This window comes from Arachis stenosperma, chromosome 3 (assembly GCF_014773155.1).
Source record: "Arachis stenosperma cultivar V10309 chromosome 3, arast.V10309.gnm1.PFL2, whole genome shotgun sequence".
Lineage (NCBI taxonomy): Eukaryota > Viridiplantae > Streptophyta > Magnoliopsida > Fabales > Fabaceae > Arachis > Arachis stenosperma.
In genome coordinates this window covers 166,903,852-166,924,254 of record NC_080379.1, presented here as the reverse complement: position 1 = coordinate 166,924,254, position 20,403 = coordinate 166,903,852, and the positions used below count along the sequence as shown (strand labels likewise).

General features: G+C 33.0%; 3 protein-coding genes across 3 annotated transcripts; 2 read left to right on the top strand and 1 right to left on the bottom strand.

Annotated features, from left to right (window-relative positions):
- Positions 1 to 1,805: 1,805 nt before the first annotated feature.
- On the top strand, positions 1,806 to 6,690 carry LOC130967802 (BRASSINOSTEROID INSENSITIVE 1-associated receptor kinase 1-like). The gene is made up of 11 exons (XM_057892813.1): positions 1,806 to 2,283; positions 2,813 to 2,951; positions 3,028 to 3,099; positions 3,289 to 3,432; positions 3,878 to 3,949; positions 4,055 to 4,126; positions 4,212 to 4,285; positions 4,503 to 4,634; positions 4,708 to 5,049; positions 5,477 to 5,871; positions 6,082 to 6,690. The coding sequence occupies exons 1-11, from the start codon at positions 2,184 to 2,186 to the stop codon at positions 6,406 to 6,408; spliced, it is 1,869 nt and encodes a 622-aa protein (XP_057748796.1). The 5' UTR covers positions 1,806 to 2,183; the 3' UTR covers positions 6,409 to 6,690.
- Positions 6,691 to 8,163: 1,473 nt separating this feature from the next.
- On the top strand, positions 8,164 to 12,974 carry LOC130967801 (BRASSINOSTEROID INSENSITIVE 1-associated receptor kinase 1-like). Its single transcript, XM_057892812.1, has 11 exons — positions 8,164 to 8,736; positions 9,103 to 9,235; positions 9,314 to 9,385; positions 9,526 to 9,669; positions 9,894 to 9,965; positions 10,086 to 10,157; positions 10,247 to 10,326; positions 10,690 to 10,818; positions 10,919 to 11,260; positions 11,643 to 12,037; positions 12,229 to 12,974. Exons 1-11 carry the CDS (start codon positions 8,613 to 8,615, stop codon positions 12,547 to 12,549), a joined length of 1,884 nt encoding a protein of 627 aa, XP_057748795.1. The 5' UTR covers positions 8,164 to 8,612; the 3' UTR covers positions 12,550 to 12,974.
- A 125-nt stretch (positions 12,975 to 13,099) lies between these two features.
- LOC130967803 (F-box/kelch-repeat protein At1g22040-like) lies at positions 13,100 to 15,461 on the bottom strand. Its single transcript, XM_057892814.1, has 2 exons — positions 15,172 to 15,461; positions 13,100 to 14,835 (listed from the first exon to the last, which is right to left on the bottom strand). The coding sequence occupies exon 2, from the start codon at positions 14,747 to 14,749 to the stop codon at positions 13,316 to 13,318; it is 1,434 nt and encodes a 477-aa protein (XP_057748797.1). The 5' UTR covers positions 14,750 to 14,835; positions 15,172 to 15,461; the 3' UTR covers positions 13,100 to 13,315.
- Positions 15,462 to 20,403: the final 4,942 nt, after the last annotated feature.

Below are 20,403 nucleotides of genomic sequence, written 5' to 3'. Positions count from 1 at the left end.
CACCAACCTAAAGTCTGAATATAAAAACAAAAATATTATTATATCACATTATATTTATTTTCCAGTTACTTAAGTTATTGATATTCCTTAACTTACCTGTTAATCACTTCAATTTTGACCAGCCATTCTGAACAGTGGGATCCACTTCTGCACTGACTACCTGCAACCGCATCACATGTTGAAGCAATAAATATTTTAATGGACGCGTGTTCTCACCACGTTAAGACACGCAGCTTCAGCACCTGCTGAAGAATCTATCCTTCAGCACCATAGCAGCCCCCATTTCTTAATTCAACAAATATGATTAAAAACAAAATAATAAACTTATAATTAATATAACATAATATCACAATTAATTTAAAATATATATATATACCTTTTTTAGTCCCTTTAAAATACATATAGATTGAGTAAAACTAAGTTTATATTGATCCAGATCGGATCCTAAATAATAACTGGATCTAATTTTAAAATTTTTATCTAACTCTCTAAACTCATAAAATCACACCAAATTAATTCTATAGTATTCGAGTCCTAAGGCACATAGGTTGGAATCCAAGCAATGATAGTTAAGTTAATATGTGTATTTGTATGACCAGAACAAAAAAAATTGGGTTCTCGTTACAAAATGAGAATAAAATTTGTTTATTTGAGAAAGTTGTCCACTTCTCAGTACCTAAAATATTGGGTGTGTTTAGAAGGAAGAGAAGCACGTTTGAGTGTATTGAACACTTCCTCTTTTTGTTTGAATATTTTTTTTTTTTAAATGCCAATGTGATTTTAGGTTCTTAACGTGCGTTTATAAGAAGCTAGAATTGTAGCTTCTGCATTTAGATAATCAAGTTAGGATTTGATTTATTTTGTTTTATCAATTCTATCCTTTACTTCTTTGCTTGTAGTCCTTTTAGAATTCAAATATTTTAAATATATAATTATATTTTTTTATTAAATTTTTACTTTTGATTTTGTATAAAAAATATTTTTGTTTAGCTTTGTTAAAATTTATAAGTGTAATTCTTGTATATTAATTTATTATTATAGTTTTATTATAATATAAATTATTGATCCCGTTAAAAAGAATAAAATAAATAAAAAATTAATTATAACTAAGAATAAAGTCATGAATAATTAAAATTTATAGTTTAAAATAATATTAAATAAAAGAATATTGAGAGTATTCAAAAAATTATAAATAATATAATTTAATAAAGTATATTTTAATATATTTTTCATATATTATTTTTACTTTCGATATAAAAATATATTTTGTCAATTTTTATATATTATTTTTATTTTAGTAAGTAAATATTAATTTTATTATAAAATTAATTAATAATATTTATTTAAATATATAAATTAAAATGATAGAATAATATAAAAAAATTATTTAATTTGATGTCTATTTTAATAATTATTTATCTAAAAATAATTTTGAGTAGTGTAATTTAAACAATATTTATTTTACTATAATTTATTTTGATAAAAAATTACTAAATATAAATCACTTTAACACAAACTTATTTTTCATCAAAATCAAGTTTGCAAAATCAATTTTATACAAACTCCCATTTACAAACTAAAATCTAAACACACTCACACTGTCATTAGAGTTCCGCAGGATAGATACAAAAAAAAAAAAAAGAGATTCAGGCTTTGTAGTTTTATTGTCTTGTATTTTTCTTTCGGTTTTTGATTTTCCATCTGAATGAATATCGCTTTCTCAGCTCACAGTGCTAAAAAATAATTCATAAAAAAATGATAAAGCAAAGAAAAAGACGTCAAAAAGCAAAAGAAAGTGGAGAGCAAGAAGAAGACATTTATCATCAGTGTGTAAAAGGATGCAACTACGTTCATTCGTTCGCCTCTTGGGTCTCCCCAACTTTGCGAAAGTTGAACTCTTGAACCTCCTCAACCTCTCTATCTCTCTTCTCAAACAACCACCATGACTGTATTTTCAACCTCCAGCCTGAGATTTCAAAGAAAGAAGAATTAACAGTGGAAAAAGGAGGGAACTTGGAGCTACCCATTCTTCCTTTTTTTGGTTTGTGCTTTTCACGTTTCACTGCTTTTTTCTTTCGGTCAACGAGGTCAACGTGTTTTGAGCTTCACGTGTATCATGGGGATCAGCTTTTATGCATGAGGCTCTTATGAAATGCTGCGGTTGAAGAAAGAGGATACAAAACATGGAGCGAGTGGTTTCATGTTTAATGGGATTGGGACCGTTTCTTCTTTATGCAGCTTTGGTATTTGATGTTATGCTTGAGGTTTCTGGCAATCAAGAAGGTGAGTGGACTTTTTTTTGTCTTTGCTCCTCTGCTTGTTTTTTATTATTACATAAATGTCCTTTTCCATTTAACAGATTCTTTGAGTTATGACTTATGACCATGGTTTTTAATTTGTCAGCTGTGTTACTTGTTTGTTACTTGGTGATATGTTTGACTAAGAAATGAAATTAAACTGGAGGAGTTAATAATATGTTTCATGCTTTTGAAATATTTCACCAAGGCATCACAGCATGTATCATTTGGGTTGAAAGCCATTGCAAATTTTAAAATCATGAACCAAGTGTGACTTTTTATAGGACTTCATTTTGAATAGGATATGAGTTCTGAGTATGACATCAAATTTGATATCATCATCACTTCCTAATGAAGGAGAATGGGGCCAGTACCAATTGATCTACAATGTCAATTGACAGCATGTGATATTTTTTGCAGGGGGAAAAAGAATGAAACTTGTTTTGTTTTATACTCCAGAGTCCATGTTATATGACAATAGGGATGTCTGCATCTGAATCTTGTTTCTATGACAGGTGATGCCCTGAATGCATTCAAGACTCAGAGAGACTTGAAAGATCCTAATAATGCTCTTCAAACCTGGGATCCCACTCTTGTAAATCCTTGCACATGGTTTCATGTCACTTGCAACCAAGATTATAGTGTGACCAGCATGTAAGTTATTTATGTCATTTTACCTGTGGTTTTATGTGCTCTGTGTGCATAGTGAAACGTGTTTTTGTTTGGTCAGTGATCTTGGAAATGCACAGATTTCGGGTCATCTTGTTCCAGAACTTGGTAAACTCCAGAATTTGCAAAGGCTGTAAGTTAAGCAACATATGATATTCAGAAATAGTTGAATGGCTGAAGAAAGCATTATAATGTCATATAAGCCATAAATACATTTTTTACTTTAAGATTTTGACCAATTTCTTACCGTTCTTGCATCTTTTAATTATTCATGGGAAATTTTACCATGGAGTTATTAAAATATTTTTCTTTTCAATGACAGGGAACTTTTCAATAATGATTTAACTGGGCCTATCCCAAATGAGCTTGGAAATTTGATAAATTTGGAGAAGTTGGATCTTTACTCAAACAACTTAACTGGTGTCATACCAGACACATTGGGCAACCTTAAAAATTTACATGACCTGTACGGCAAGCTTTCCTTTATCCAGCATCTTTAAAGAAGTCACCTCTACTGAAGATGCATAATTAATTTAATTCCACCCTGATGAACAGTATATTAAGGGGTTTCGTTACTCTATTAATAGTTTATGAGCAATGCTACATGGCCAGCAAATATTATCATTTTTGGCTAGCACTTAGTCAGTCATAATTTGCACCCATATTTACAGACGTTTTGCACACAAGAAGTATATAATTTGCACCTATATTTACTAGAGTTTTGCACACCATGAATCAATACAATGTGCATCCACGTTTTTTAGAATTTGCACATATGAATTAGTAAAATGACAATTTAATATTTGTGCTGGCAAAATGCGGGTCAAAAATACTAAAAGTTGCTGGCCCCAAGAGTTTCTCATAGTTTATTATCTGCAAACTAATTAACCCTGGCCTTGCTTCATGAATAGGCGTCTCAACAACAACAGTTTGTCAGGAAAAATTCCCATATCTTTGACCAATATTTTGACTCTGCAAGTCCTGTGAGTATTACTCCTAATTCAGTTGAAGATGCCTAGTTAATTAGACTAGTGTCTTATATATTATTTAGTGAATCTGACATCATGCATTGTTATTTGGAAATATAGTGATTTATCATACAACCAGTTAACAGGAAATATTCCAGTCAATGGTTCATTTTCATCATTTACCCCCGTCAGGTTGGTCTGAATTATTTGTTTATGTCATATTAGTACTGAGAAGTAAACCATTCCATGGCTGCTAATTCTGAGTTTCACTCCCCAGTTTCGAACATAACCACTTGAATGAAACAAAAAATCCATCTCCACGCTATGTTCTGCCACAAAATACCACATCAGGTTTGTTGATATTTTTTTTATTGTTTGTAACGTATTGTCTCCTTTTTTTCTTGGGTACAGGTGATGGATTTAATTTATCAGAAAAATTGAAAAGCTATGCTTAATTATATGTTTTCTTGTTTCCTTTCACTCTTGAAGAGAAGATCTCTTGTCCTTCTATCTCCTTGTAATAATATATATTTTTTCAATTTCTTCTTAATTCTCTAAATGCTTGTAGGTAAGAGTGCCATCTTTCGAGCTATTGCTGGAGGAGTTGCTGCTGGAGCTGCTTTATCAATTGCAGCCCCTGTGATTGTAGTTGCTTACTGGCTACGAAGGAAACCACAGGATGAGTACTTTGATGTTCCTGGTTAGTTCACTGGTGAAAGCTGCATATGGTTTCCATTACTGATTTACCAACAATTTGTGTTTTTTATGGGCAGCTGAGGAGGATCCTGAAGTTCACCTTGGTCCGCTTAAGAAGTTTTCTCTTCGTGAGCTGCAAATTGCTACAGATCACTTCAATGCCAAAAATGTGTTGGGAAAGGGTGCGTTTGGTAAGGTTTATGAAGGACGCTTAGCCGATGGCAAGCCAGTAGCAGTGAAAAGACTTAAAGAGGAACGCTCCAACCGTGAGGACTTTCAGTTTCAAACTGAAGTGGAAATGATTGGCCTGGCTAAGCATCGCAATTTGCTTCAGCTGCTTGGTTTTTGTATGACTCCTACTGAACGCATGCTTGTGTATCCTTTGATGGTTAATGGAAGTCTAGCATCTTGCTTAAGAGGTACTCTTATTCATCCATTATGGTCTTTCTTTTTTTGGTCCTCTAAGGAGGATTGATCTGATATTCATCACTTTCATTATTCAATGAGGCTTTCCTAGGAAAGAAATGACCCTGTCATGAAGTAAAACATTGTTTATTTATCATATAGGAAAATTTTGGCTGTAAAAGAAAGACCAACATATATGTCATTTATAGTTATTTGGCATGTGCTGAAGCTATACGGATCTCTAGTATTCTGAGATACATCTTCCTTTTTATATCATTGTTGTGTAATTGTGTTTGTGACCTTTCTCTTTAGGAAAGTTGTGAGCATGAAAAAACCATGATGTGTACTTGTGTCCATTTCTAAATAGCTCAAAAGCTATAGAATGTTCTTAAGGTAAACCTCAGAACTCATATTCAATATTATTGTTTTTTGTTGCAATAGGGCGTGCGCCATCAAAACCGCCGCTTGGTTGGGCACAACGGGAGTCTATTGCGCTGGGATCTGCCAAGGGGCTTGCTTATTTGCATGAGCATTGTAACCCGAAGATTATTCATCGTGATGTTAAAGCTGATAATATATTGCTAGACGAACACTTTGAAGCAGTTGTTGGAGATTTTGGTTTAGCAAAGCTTATGGAGTTTAAAGATACTCATGTTACCACAGCTGTACAAGGTACAATTGGACATATAGCACCCGAATACCTCGGAACTGGAAAGTCTTCGGAGAAGACTGATGTTTATGGATATGGTGTGATGCTTCTTGAACTAATAACTGGACAGAGGTCTTTTGACATGGCAAGGATTGCCAGAGATGAAGAAATCTTATTGCTTGCTTGGGTAGGCATTCAGTTTACAAAACTATAATTTATATCATCATTGCATTTTCATGGTTTTAACTTGTAGTTGAATAGCTTGTGCTTTTCTTCTATCAGTTAATCTTATCATTGCATGTTTTCCCTTGTGTTATAGCATAACCAATTTCCATGTTGTTTCATTGGCTGTTTCCACGTGTTAGTGACAATGATTAATGTTTATTTTTGGGTTCAGGTAAAAGGGCATCTGAATGACAACAAGTTGGACAAACTGGTGGATAGTGATTTACAGGGAGACTATAACTTAGAAAAGGTGGAGCAATTAATCCAAGTGGCCATATTATGCACACAAGACTCTCCTATGGATAGGCCTAACATGTCTGAGGTAGTGAGAATGCTTGAAGGTGATGGTTTGGCTGAAAGATGGGAGGAATGGAAGAAAAGGGACAAGATCCGGCAAGAATTCGACCGCACCCACCGTTATGTTGCGAATTTGAGGAACCGTGACGAGTCAACCTCAAATGCCAACATGGAACCAGAACAACTATCAGGTCCTAGATGATGTTTGGATGTTAAACACAATGCTGCCTTGATTTGCTTTATATTTGTGCATATGGTTTTCATCCTCTGCCTTTGTTTTCTTTTTTGTGATCTTTATTTCCAAAAAGCATAGGCTTCATCAATTTGTGATTATTACAGATAAAATAAGAAATTTGTAGCTTGTATTGGGTAATGAAGTGGTAAGGTGAAAGTGAAACAATAGCCCACAAGTTTGTCATTGTATGTGTCACTCACTATGTTAGAAATCTTTTGGAAAATTAATAACCAGATTGTTCTAAATTAATTTGTTATAATTCATTATTTTTTATTTATGTAAATCACTGCAACATATGCAAGATTTATACGTAATCCATGTATCTTACATTTGCCTCTATTCAAAGTTCAAATCCATGGCACCCTGCGATTTAGTAGGAGGTTTAGGAGTCATAAAACCTTAATTTCTACAACGATTTAGCATAGAGCATAATCTCCAAGAGCAAGCATCGGTTTCCTTTTTCTCTATTTTTAATCAAATTTTTTTATTAAAAAATCCAACAAAAAGAAATTATTTACAAATACTTATATCACATTTTTAATTAACACTATCAACGCCAATCACACAATATATACAAATCATAGTATCATTCAGCATACACTGTTTTAAACTAACTTCATCTGTTCTAATAATAACTAAGTCTCAGTTTGAAAAACCAATTTAATTAAACTACTTTTGAAAAAATTACTTAAGCAATAAATAATTATATTAAAAGTAACATGTGAATAAGTTATTTTGTGTTTGGATTTTTAATTTTAAAAGTGTTTATTTTATAAAAATGTGATAAAAGTAGTAGTATTATGAGAGAAATCATTTTTTTTAACTTCTCTATAAAATCCTAAATAACTTCTTAGAAAACTGTAATTTAATTTTAAAAATTGCACCAGACATTAATATTACTACTTTTCATAAGTCAAAAGATCAAAAAAATTACTTTTAAAACTTCCAAAAACGAACCCTAAATATAATCTCGTTTAGACTATAATTACCGTTCTATTTTAACGTTAACCTAGTATAATCTAATATAGGTGAATTATAGAGTAAAGAGTTTTCAGATTTTTTTTTTAAGATGAAATAATACTTGAAAAATTAGGGTCCACACTTTAAATAATAATAATATAATAAAAAATAACTATAATAAGAATTTATATTCTCTCTATACAACTTTAATCTTAATAGCAGAGTGTCCCTCTAAATACAATAAGAAATCAAATGTAAAAATCTAAAAGAATATATAACTATTTTGATACAAAAAAAATTAAATTTTGAGAAAATAGAGTCTAACTTTTGATTTTTATAAAATGAATTTTTAAATATTAATTTTGTTTGATAAAATAGTTAATTTTATATTATTTACTAAAAAATTCTCTTCTTTTAAGTTTTAAGAGAATCTTGCCACGTAAGCAACACCATTGAATACAAACATTCTACTTCATCATCTTTCTCCCTTGGCCACGACAAATCTTTACCAGAACGTGAAAACTGGGAAGGGCAAAATGCAAAAACATGATGTTCGAGTTGTAGAAGAAGAAACGGTATGTTAGTTGACTAAAACCAGCATGAGTTGACTGTTTCCCTCTTTTTTTAATTTATTCTTTTTTTTTTTTGGGAGTGGTGGTGGGGACCGTAACAACCGTGCCCGTTTCATCCACCTTTCTTACGTAGTTTATATGAAACTTCAAAACCATCATTCTCTCTCCCTTTCATCCGAATTTCTCTTTCTCATCACGGTGTTCACAAATTAATACAAAAATAATAAAAGAAAACTAGAAAGCAAAGGAGGAGAAATTTCTAAACTGAACGATGCAACGTTCTTTGACTTGTCCTCGTCAAGTCTTTAGTCTTTGCAACTTTGCGGGTGGGGGGGAAAGAAAAGTTTAAAGCTTGAAACTTTGGAACATGTGCATGTCGATTCTGAACTTGCCTGCATTTGATGGCAAAACATAGAACACCCACATGACAAGATAGATTCCAAAGTAGAACTTCAACAAAAAAGGAGGAAACTTTTTGGAGCTACCTATAACTCATTCCTGTTCTCTCTCTTTTTTTTTTTTTTTTTTTTTTGGGTTTAACTTCAAAGTTCAGTGTTAGTTTGCTGAGGTCAACGAGGTCAACGCTGCTTTTGGAGCTTAAGGGGCACCATGGAGATCATCTAGTACTAAGAGAGACTCATGAGAATGAGGTTCTTTTGGAGCTGCATGGAGCGAGTGACTTCATGGTGCTTCATGGGACAGTTTCTCATTTGTGCAATTCTGGTGCTTGACGTGATGCTGAAGGTTTCTGCTAATTCAGAAGGTGAGTTGTGACGTTGTGTCCTTTTTTTGTAGGGTATTTTATGTCCATTCCAATTAGACATGTATTTGAAATGAGCATGGTTAACAAAAAAGACTCAACTATGAAACTGTATTAAAGGGTCTCTGACATCATCATCACATCCTAATCATAGAGACCAAGGCTTCTACAAATTAATCTACAAGTGCTTTTATTCTTGCAGACAAAAAAAAATGTTTATTTCCATTTGCTTTGTTGTTTATTCTTTTAGCATTGTTTGGCTAATTGGTTCATATTTGTGACTATGTGACCGAATTTGAGCTGAAAAATTTTCTACTCCAATTTATTTAACAATAAGGATGTTGCACCTAAATATTGCTTCTATGATAGGTGATGCCCTGAGTTCTTTGAAGAACAGCTTGACAGATCCTGGTGATGTTCTTCAAAGCTGGGATTCCAGTCTTGTCAATCCATGTACATGGTTTCATGTTACTTGCAGCAATGATAATAGTGTGATCCGTGTGTAAGTTATACATACATCACTTTTACTTTTACTTTTATAGCCGTTTGTGTTCATCGTGAAATGTTTGTGTTTGGTCAGTGATCTAGGAAATGCAAACCTTTCCGGTCAACTAGTTCCGGCACTTGGTCGGCTCCCAAATTTACAGTACTTGTAAGTTGTGAATCAGAAATGATATTCTTGGGGAAATTTTTGTGCTATTCAGTTTTCATGCATGTGTATTGCCATCTTTGAATTATTCAAGGGATAATTTTACTTTGGGAACTCTAACTTAATTTTCTTTCCAATCACAGGGAACTTTATAGCAATAATATCACTGGGAAAATTCCAGATGAGCTTGGAAATTTGACAAACTTGGTGAGCTTGGATCTGTACGTGAATAAGTTAACCGGCCCTATACCGGACTCATTGAGCAACCTTAAAAAGCTACGTTTCCTGTATGACATGCTTCCTTTTTCTCGTATCTTTAATATGCAAAACTTAAATCTGTTTCATTTTGTTACTTCATTTATGTCTTAGCATGCATACTTCTCACTCGCAACATGTTCTATGACTATTTAATTTTCACTAGACACTGCAATAACATTAAGAAAAAAACTATCATTCTACCCTATCAATGGTTTATAATATGCATACTCATTCACCCTGCTGCCTGAAGCAGGCGTCTCAACAACAATAGTTTGTCAGGAAAAATTCCCATGTCTCTGACAACTGTGATGTCACTGCAAGTCCTGTGAGTTTTACTGTTTCACTTAGAGCTTTCATGAACTTCTGCAAATGAAGATGCCTTGGTATACTATTATCACATATATTATTTTGTGAAATCTGACATTATGGCTGTTGTGGAATATAGTGATCTATCAAACAACAATTTAACAGGAGATGTTCCAATAAATGGTTCATTTTCAATGTTCACTCCAATCAGGTTGGTGCAAGTTATTTTGTTTCTTTTTACTATTATCATTGAGGTAGAATTTATAAAATTTCTGCTAATGTCCGAGTTCCTCTTTGCAGTTTTAAAAATAATAACCGTGGCTTGAATGAAACAAACCCTCCATCTCCCCCCACTGCTCCACCTCCAAAAGCTTCTTCAGGTTTGTTGATGTTTGTTTTATTGTTAATGGATTTAACTTATCAAATAATAACTTGATTTGCTTGAACTAAAATCGTTAGCTGGGAATATAATTACGGATGGTGCCTGCAACTGACACTCAAATTTAAACTTGTTGAAAAGAACAGAATAACTTTTTTTGAACTGTGATCTTGATTGTTTGATATATCTTGAGCATAACTTCTTCTGTGTGCTTAAAAAATATTTATGAGTTGTTGAGATATTGAGGCAGATGCCTCACATTGTCTATTCAAGAGAGAAAGTTGATAATAATGTTGAACCTTTTGTTTTAAAGATATTGAAAAATTTATTCAATCACAATTGAAGATTCTGTAACTCATTGTAGGTGACAGTGCCACTGGATCTATTGCTGGAGGAGTTGCTGCAGGTGCTGCTCTGTTGTTTGCAGGCCCTGCCATTGCAGTTGCCTGTTTGCGAAGAAGGAAACGGGCCGATTATTTCTTTGATGTTCCTGGTTAGTTGACTAACACATAAAAGATGGTATATATGCTGATTAAGAATCTGTATGTGATAGCCACTACTGATTTAGCTACACTGATATTTTTCAATGGCAGCTGAGGAGGATCCTGAAGTTCATCTTGGTCAGCTTAAAAAGTTTTCGCTGCGTGAGCTGCAAGTCGCTACAGATAGCTTTAATAGCAAGAATATTCTTGGAAGAGGAGGGTTTGGCAAGGTTTATAAAGGACGCCTTACCAATGGTACTCTTGTAGCAGTAAAAAGACTTAAAGAGGAACGCACACAGGGTGGGGAGCTTCAATTTCAAACTGAAGTGGAAATGATTAGCATGGCTGTCCATCGTAATTTGCTCCGGCTGCATGGTTTTTGTATGACACCTACCGAACGGTTGCTTGTGTATCCTTTCATGGCAAATGGAAGTGTAGCATCTTGTTTACGGGGTACCATTCATTCTTACTCTACTGTGATCTTTATTTAGTGTGGATTAGTGTGATATGCATCATTTTTGTTAATATATTACTTAGTTTCTTTTATTCCTGTAGTGAAAACCTTCACTCTCAAGTCTTTTTTTTCTGGTAGATATGGAAGTGTTAGTTTTCCAATGTCAAATTGATTTCCAATGTATTTCTAAGATGCTATCTGGTATGGCCACATACATGCTGAATTGGCAGTGCAAATTTTACATATCATCTAAGTTCATCCTCTCTGTTATTAAAATCAAGTGCATATATAATTTAACATTAGTGGATGTTCTTATTGTTTGTTAAAACTTGTATTTTCATACTAAATTTTCATTTATTTATATTGATTGTGTTGCCACAGATCGTCCAGAAACACGTCCACCACTTGACTGGAAAAAAAGGAAGAGTATAGCACTGGGGTCTGCTCGGGGACTTGCTTATTTACATGATCATTGTAATCCAAAGATTATTCATCGTGATGTCAAAGCTGCTAATATATTGCTGGATGAGGATTTTGAAGCAGTTGTTGGAGATTTTGGCTTAGCAAAGCTGATGGATTACAGAAATACTCATGTTACCACTGCTGTACGTGGTACAATCGGGCATATAGCGCCGGAGTACCTCTCAACCGGAAAGTCTTCAGAGAAGACTGATGTTTTTGGATATGGTGTGATGCTTCTTGAACTGATAACCGGACAGAGGGCTTTTGATCTAGCACGTCTTGCCAATGATGATGATGTCATGTTGCTTCATTGGGTAGGCATCCCATTTATGAAAATTATATCAATACTTCTTTGATGACAGTTACTTGTATTCAACAAAATTTTTCTAATCCTTGTATGATAGATATCCCATTGAAGTTCATTCTTACTGTACTGGTTGTTTCCACATATTAACACCTATGGGCTAGTGGTCACTGTTGGGAAATGTCATTGTTTTGAGTTCAGGTTAAAGGAATTCTGAATGACAAGAAGCTGGAGACACTGGTTGATGCAGATTTACAGGGAAATTATGAAGATGAAGAGGTAGAGCAACTGATCCAGGTGGCCTTATTGTGCACACAAAGCTCCCCTGTGGAAAGGCCTAAGATGTCTGAGGTGGTGAGCATGCTAGAAGGTGATGGTTTGGCAGAAAAATGGGATCAATGGCAGAAAGAGGAGATGCCAATGACCCAGCATGAATTCGACCGCATGCGCCATCACACTACTGATATGCTCTTAGACTCCACTTTCAATATCCCAGCAGATGAACTCTCTGGTCCTAGATGATCTTTCAACATTCAATGGCCAAGCGAATACACAACCGTATTCGCACCTTGTTAGTTCTTCTAGTTGATTTTTTGAATATTCAACAAGAAGCAAAAACATAGTGAAACCAGACTGTGCTTTCTTTTTTGAGAGTTATACACTACAAAGTTGTATATGATTTTCATCCTCTTCTGTGTTCTGTTTTCATCATTTTGGGTTATTTTCATGTGTTGGATCACTTGCCCTTAATCATGTTATGATTATTATAGGAAAAGAAGACATTTGTAATTTGTATTGGGTACTGTAGTTGGAAAGTGAGTATAAAAAGTTGTGAAAATAGCACAATACTTGTTCTAAGGAGAACTTTAAGCGAGTAAGCCTGACTATGACTAAAAAAGATTATTTCCTTTCACTGACAATAGGAGAAAAAACACCCTTGAAGAATCTCTCTCTTTATCACACACATTAAACATAGTAGTTTTGAAAACTAGTGATTGGTTGGTTGATATATGTCCCTCTTTAAAGATAATGATATATTCAAATGTAAATAAATGATCCGGAAAACTATAAGTTTCGGTATACTATCTTTTGAATGATCATATTAATATTTGTATAGTTTAAATGTTGTGTAAGAGGGAATCTTGAATGCTTACAATATACCAATCAATCATTAAGCAAATAATTTACACTTGTAAAATTTACATTGTGGCTTATTAGTGACCATTCCAACCAACACAAACACGCTCAGAAATCATAACCATAAGAGGACTCTTATCTCCCAAAAACATCAAATTTTAAGAGATTGACAACTAACTAGTTCAGCAGATCTACCACTCCTACTTGCAAGAACCCTCCAAATCCTGGATTCTGCTGAAGAATCAGCATGTTCACTGGATGAGTAATCCGAAGATGACAAGTTGGGTTGGCCAGAAGCTAAATCACTTTGCAAGTCAGCCTGAAACACTGTTATGTTGTGATTAGCATCTTTTGTTATTACATGAATTTTTCCAAGCAAACCAGCTAAAAGATAAGGCGATTCTGCATCAGTGAAATCATGAATAGGAACATCTCCTGCAGCAACTTTCCAGCTATCACCTTCATAATCATACACCTTGATCTTTGCACTGTCAAGGGAATTTGAAGGATCAAGGGCATATAAATCACCATTGACTGTAACACTCAACTTTGTTCCGGCTTGCCTTGCTGGCCAACCTTCACCCATGCCAATTGGCATTTCAAGCCATGAATTTACATTCGGATCATAAACCTCACCCCCAACATCAACGAAAAATGGCCAGCAATACAAACTCTGAGGAACAAACAACCTTCCCCTGTACGAAGTCATTCCTGTCGCAATAGGCTTGAGCAAATCAGCCAGAAAAGCAGTAGGCAACACCTGAGCTTTTGCAAAAGGCATGTTTGGTAATTGGGACCATGTTCCTGTATGGGGGTCGTAAACTTCTGCAGATTGAAGGGGGCTGAGTCCACCACGACCCCTAGTAACGCCTCCAACAACATAAAGCTTATTATTTAGTATACCCGTCTTGCAATACGCTCTACCAACAGACATTGGGCTAGCCTCAGTCCAAGAGTTTTTGACGGGATCATACTGCCAAACAGACTTCATTGCCGAAGCTCTCGAAAATCCTCCTAATGCATAGATGCAACCATCAACAACTCCAATGGAGCAACCACAAAATGGCATCCGATCCAGAGCATCTCTCCGACCAAGCCAGCTCATGATGATATCAGCAATCTTGATACGTGAACCCATCATGCTCCACACTCTAAGGGGAAAGGCAGCCAAACCCTTCTTTGCTTCATCTTCAAAGGAGATTTTTGGCATTGGTGGCAACCTTTGCCATCTTCTGGAAATAGGGTCCAAGCCATACCATAAAAGCTTATCATCTTTGACCCTTGTTAATATGTAGAGCCACTCTTCCGTGGTTCCAAGTTCTTTTCTCACACAAAATAGTTCAGGGCTCACAAGGGCAGCCTTCCACACATGCGAAACTAACTTCAGACTTAAATAATTAATTCGAGGAACCCTAGCTAGAATTTGGATTGATATCTCATCAGGAAGGGATGGTATCAGTCTTGAATTATCTTCACAGGAGCTTGATAATAACCTCTGCCTCTTGCAAGCTTCATCTTGCAAAGCCGCCACAGAGGGATCACTCCATCTAGTCTTGGAACTATTCAGACTCAGTATATTCCCCATTAGAGACACTTCAAATTCACATTGAAGATAAACACATGAAGCTTCAAAGATAAATCAGTTTGAGAGCATCCTCACTCTTAAATCATCTGTTACCACACACATAAAGAAATTGTTTGTTCAGTTGAAACAATGGATTGAACAAATGAAATAAATCTTACATATTATAAATATATACTTACAAAAACATTATCAACATGCAATCTACTAAAAGCAATACACAACAGGCCAAAGCGCTCAAGCAAAGTGAATACATCTAATACAAATATTCAAATAGAACATCATCATTCACACAACTTCCACAAACAAAAGTAAAAAACAGAACTGTGCACTAATACAAATAGAAACGACGGGCTAATAAACAAACACACAATACATAAAAACGTAAGAAAAAGAAAATCGACAATTTAGCATAGAAAACTTACACTCGGATTCTCCAGCATAGAAATAAGCACAGATGACAGATGGAAGGAATCATAAAAACACCAGCACAATGCCCGTCATTTTATACACTCAAAAATGGGAATTTAAAAAGACCCAGAAAGTCAATTAGGAACCTCAACGAAGAATCACTAGGAAACTGATCGAAAAATCGTTACTTTATCCCAAACCCCTATTTCTGAAGAAGGGGTAACACGGGATGGATCATGAATATTAGAGATAGAAACAGGGTTTTGTGATTCTAAATTTCCAAAGTGTGTGTTCCTCTCAGAAAGTGTAGTGTGTAAACGCAACTGCGTGAAAGGTATCATATCCCTTTCACTGCGTCCAAGTTGTTGGGGCAATCTCTGCCGTCCATTTAAGGGTCCCACGTTTGGTGTACGGCCTAAATCTTACACAATTTTATATTTGTCTTTTCTCTGTGGTTTACAAAATAAATTATCAGAAATACTATAATACCTTTGTATACACAGATTTTTCACTAAAATAAAATAAAAAAATTATTATTTTTAAAATTTTATTTTTCAATTTTAATTTTTTAAATACTATTTATTTTTTTAATTTAGGGTGAGTTTGCTGCGTCCTCGGCGAAGTCGACAAACTCTATAATACTCTTGTAAACTTCACTTTAGTTTTTTCTAAAATACTCGAAACTCAAATTTTTAAGACATTATCATCGTATCCAAGAGTACACAAAAATACACAAACAACAAGTATAGCCTCTTCAACATTACTAGCGGCTAGGGGTGTAATCGGTTCGGTTTTGGACCGAAAACCAACCGAACCGACCTGATCGGTTCTTCAAAGAGACCAACCGTTCGGTTGGCTGCAGTTTGAGCAACTGAACCAACAACGGTTTGGTTCGGTCGGTTTTTTCGGTTTTTTTACACCTACTTATCTGAATTTAAAATGCCATAAAATAAAATTTAAAACCTTCAATAAACTAGAAAAACAAGAATTTATCACATCCAAATCCAATACAAATTCAACTTAATTAAACATAAAACAAAGACAATTAAAAATGTCTAGCAAAACAACAAGGTTAAAGGGTAAATGTGTAAAAACAAGGTTTCTTAACCAATATTTCGGTTCGGTTCGGTTCGGTTTTTACTGAGCCAACCGAAAACCGAACCGAACCGATCGGTTTAATTCGAAAAAAACAAAAAAAAAAAACCGATTTTTTCGGTTTTTCTTTCGGTTGTTGTAAATTTCGGTTCGGTTTTGCGGTAAAATTCGGTTCGGTTCGGTAACTTACACCCCTACTAGCGGCAATGACAACCATTTTTATCGTCTCCAAAAATACATACATGGGAATAAGTCATATTTAACGAGGATTTTTTTCATTATAAATAAAAAAATATATTATTTTTCCAATAAAAATACAATTTATTTCTTTGTCCATTGTGAAGGTTAAAAATCTGAGTTAGCCAATTTTTTTTTTTAAATTTGAAGTGGAGTTTGTTGGGAGTAAACTAACTCTACAGAGGACAGGGATGCGACGAACTTACTTTAAAACAAAAAAATCATATTTAAAAAATTAAAGTTAAAAAATAGGATTTTAAAAAATAATAATTTTTTAATTTTATTTTTTTAAAAAAATCCTTATTATACAACACATCTTCTAAATTTTAAATTAAAAATAATTAATAAAAAATTTATTTCTATATTATAAAAAATATATACACAATAATTAGTACAAACATCATTACCATTATTTATGTAAAAAATATGCGATATGCAGTAAAAAATATCATACAATTATACAAATAAAGTTATTTGAGGTAAATATGTGTTGATAGGAGTGATAATATACACCTTATTCGTAAGTATTCAATCCAATTCAACCCAATCAAGTAAGTTGTTAATTCGATCTGCAGCAGATAAAGTATGGTGCGAGTAAGGTTTTCATGCGGGTCGAGTAGGATGCGAGTTGAATCTTAACCCTATCCGACTAACCTGCATCCTATATATGTATATATTATCAGATGTGTTACACATCTAAGCATTATTGTTATCCAAGTTCAACCAAATAGACTCAACACCAACAAAAACACTCTCATTAAAAGAGCGTGATTATACACGCAGATATTTAAATCCAGAATGAATCGAAATTACTTAATGATTACGTTCAAAAACAAGCACACAAACAAAATTGAATGATCAGAAATTTATTCAGAAATGAATCGAAATTACATCAAAAAATTAAATTTCAAATGAACCGAAATTACTTAACGATGACGATACACAAACAAACTCGTTTCAAAACAAGCACAGACCAAGTGTACCTTATTTAAATCCAGAATGAACCGAAATCACTTAATGATTGCGTTCGAAAACAAAAACACATCCAAATCCATCAAGTGATTTTGTAGCATTATGCATTTCTTCTTCTTTATTTGATTTTTTCATGTTTTTAAGATTGTTAAGAGGGTAAAACAAGAAGAATTATGAGAAGAAAAAACAAGAAGGAGAAGATAAACCGGACAAGAAGAACATGATGAGGAGTTTTGAGGAGTTTTTTATTCTTGTTTCTTTTTTTTGTTTGATTTTTCTTCTCTTTTTATTGGTTTTATTCTTCTCAAGAGAGTATGTGAGGAGGAAGATTTTTGAATTGTGCAAAACAACGAGACGAAATACACCTTAATTCACTCAGAAATGAACCAAAATTACATTTAGAATGAACCGAAAATCAAATTCTGAATGAACCGAAATTACTTAATGATGACGATACACAAAAAAAACTCGTTTCAAAACAAGAATAGACCAAGTGCACCTTACTTAATGATGACGATACACAAACAAACTCGTTTCAAAACAAGCATAGACCAAATGCACTTTATTTAAATCCAAAATTACTTAATGATTGTATTAAAAAACAAATACACAAACAAAATTGAATGATCAGAAATTCAATCAGAAATGAACCGAAATTACATCCATAATGAACCGAAAATCAAACTCCAAATGAACCAAAATTATTTAACGATGACAATACACAAACAAACTCGTTTCAAAACAAGCACAGACCAAGTGCACCTTATTTAAATTCAGAATGAAGCGGAATTACTTAATGATTGATTGATTGTGTTCGAAAACAAGTACACAAACAAAATTGAATGATCAGAAATTCACTCAAAAATGAACCGAAATTACATCTAGAATGAACCAAAAATTAAATTTTGAATGAACCGAAATTACTTAATAATGACGATACACAAATAAACTTGTTTCAAAACAAGCACAGACCAAGTCAATTTTGAACAAAAATCCATCCAAATCAATTTCAGATCAGAAAAAATTTTATGACGATAACTAAAATGACGATAACGATAACGATAACAACGATACGTATTAGAAGAAGACAATAACGATAACGATGATAACCATGATGTTGATGACGATGGAGAAGAATGATGAAAAGGAAGGAGAAGAAGAAATTCCAATAAGAAAAGAAAGAGAAGGGAGAGGAGGAGGTGTTATTGGTGATGGTGGTAACAAAATTGAAAAATAAAGAAGTATCATGGGAAAAGAAGGATGTGCGTGCGTGAATTTAAAACAAGAAGAAGAAGAAGACGACGAAGAAGCGCGTGAATCTAAAAGACTTAGTTGGTTAAATTATTTGGATGTGGAGCTTTATTGATATATTATATATTTATATAAAAATATGTTTTAAATAGATATTGAAGTAAAGACTTCTCACTAAATGCAAAAAATTCTTAGCCACTAAAAAAAAATCATTAATTGATATGTTTTTTTTTTCACATAAAAGTCAGTTTTATTTTAAATTATCATGAAATTATATAATAACGTTACATCTTTTTTATAACTCGCGAGTTAAAAACGAGTAAGGTTATGGTTGGAATATTCTCGATTCACGGATAGAGTAGGGTTGAATTTATATAAAAATTTTAACTTGCGGGTAAGATTAAAGTTGAATTCAAACCCTATCATATCCATTGCCACCCTTATATGTTCATATCAGGACTCGAAAATAAAGTTATGGTCTAATTAAAGCTAATATAATTTTACAGAAGATTTATAGAAGATTACTATATTCAATAAGATCAATCCAAAAAGTTACCTGAGTTAACCTACCCGACTTACTTGAAATACGGTACTATAGTTCGTACATGATCCGACTTGCATGACAAATAAAACATTTATCATCTACTACTTTAAATACTATCCATCACTACCAGAACATGAAATAACTTCACAAATATAAAGAAATTATCTACTACCACAAGTAAAGAGATATAAAAGTAATATCCAAGTCATTACTTATTTCTATAAATATCTCGTCAAACTCAGATTTTTCAATCTCAATTTTATTTAAAATTTGTCTAAAATTCTTTTTAACTTAAGCATTAAAGATTTTTGTAAGTATCCACCACCATAATTCAAATAATATAGTTAGATAAATCACTATTGTATCAGCAAATAAATCAAAATTTTTACAAAAAAAAAATTTCGTATTTGGTTTAAATTTACTTTAATTTCAGATAACAGCTCAGAATAATATGTAATATATTTATACTAAACATGATATTTATACTTTTTTTTTACATAATTTTTTTTATAATTGATCCTTTTTTTTCAATGAGAAAAAGTAAAATATATTGTGTAAATAAAAATAATGTATATACTTCATTTTTATTTATGAGTTTATTTTCAAATAAAAACTCACACATAAAAGAATGCTAAAACGAAATGCAACTCTGGAATTAGAAAAAAAACAGGTAAAAAATTGATGTAGTGAGCTAACGTTCCCTCTTATAATAGTTTCGGGTTTCTAAGAAACCTATGCATTGCAGACAAGTTTTTTTTATGTCTACAAATTTGGCATTAAATCTGTCAAACTTGTTTTTTATAATAAATATTAAATATTTAAAATTATTTATTTTTATACTTTTTAAATTAATTTTTTTTAATAATAAATTAGACCATTACATATAGACATGCTAGCATTTACCAACAATGCAAACATGAATTTGCACTATTCGCCAATGCAAGTGTTTACATAAGCTAGTCTACATCAAAGGTCTGCGCATAGATTGATGTTTTATTGCCTTAAGTATAAAGCTATCAATAAAATTAAACTTTAATTTTATAATTATTAAGTTGGACGATGCACATAATGATAATAACTAGAAATGGCAACCAAGAGACTAAAATAAGATTTAGATTGAATCCTAATTCTATTTTATTAATATTTT

Coding starts and splice junctions, on each gene's coding strand:
- LOC130967803 (XM_057892814.1), bottom strand. CDS start 14,749: ATGGGGAATATACTGAGTCTGAATAGTTCCAAGACTAGATGGAGTGAT.
- LOC130967802 (XM_057892813.1), top strand. CDS start 2,184: ATGGAGCGAGTGGTTTCATGTTTAATGGGATTGGGACCGTTTCTTCTT. Junction 3,100..3,288: donor CTCCAGAATTTGCAAAGGCT/GTAAGTTAAGCA, acceptor TTTCAATGACAG/GGAACTTTTCAATAATGATT. Junction 4,286..4,502: donor GCCACAAAATACCACATCAG/GTTTGTTGATAT, acceptor AAATGCTTGTAG/GTAAGAGTGCCATCTTTCGA.
- LOC130967801 (XM_057892812.1), top strand. CDS start 8,613: ATGAGAATGAGGTTCTTTTGGAGCTGCATGGAGCGAGTGACTTCATGG. Junction 9,386..9,525: donor CTCCCAAATTTACAGTACTT/GTAAGTTGTGAA, acceptor TTCCAATCACAG/GGAACTTTATAGCAATAATA. Junction 10,158..10,246: donor TCAATGTTCACTCCAATCAG/GTTGGTGCAAGT, acceptor TCCTCTTTGCAG/TTTTAAAAATAATAACCGTG.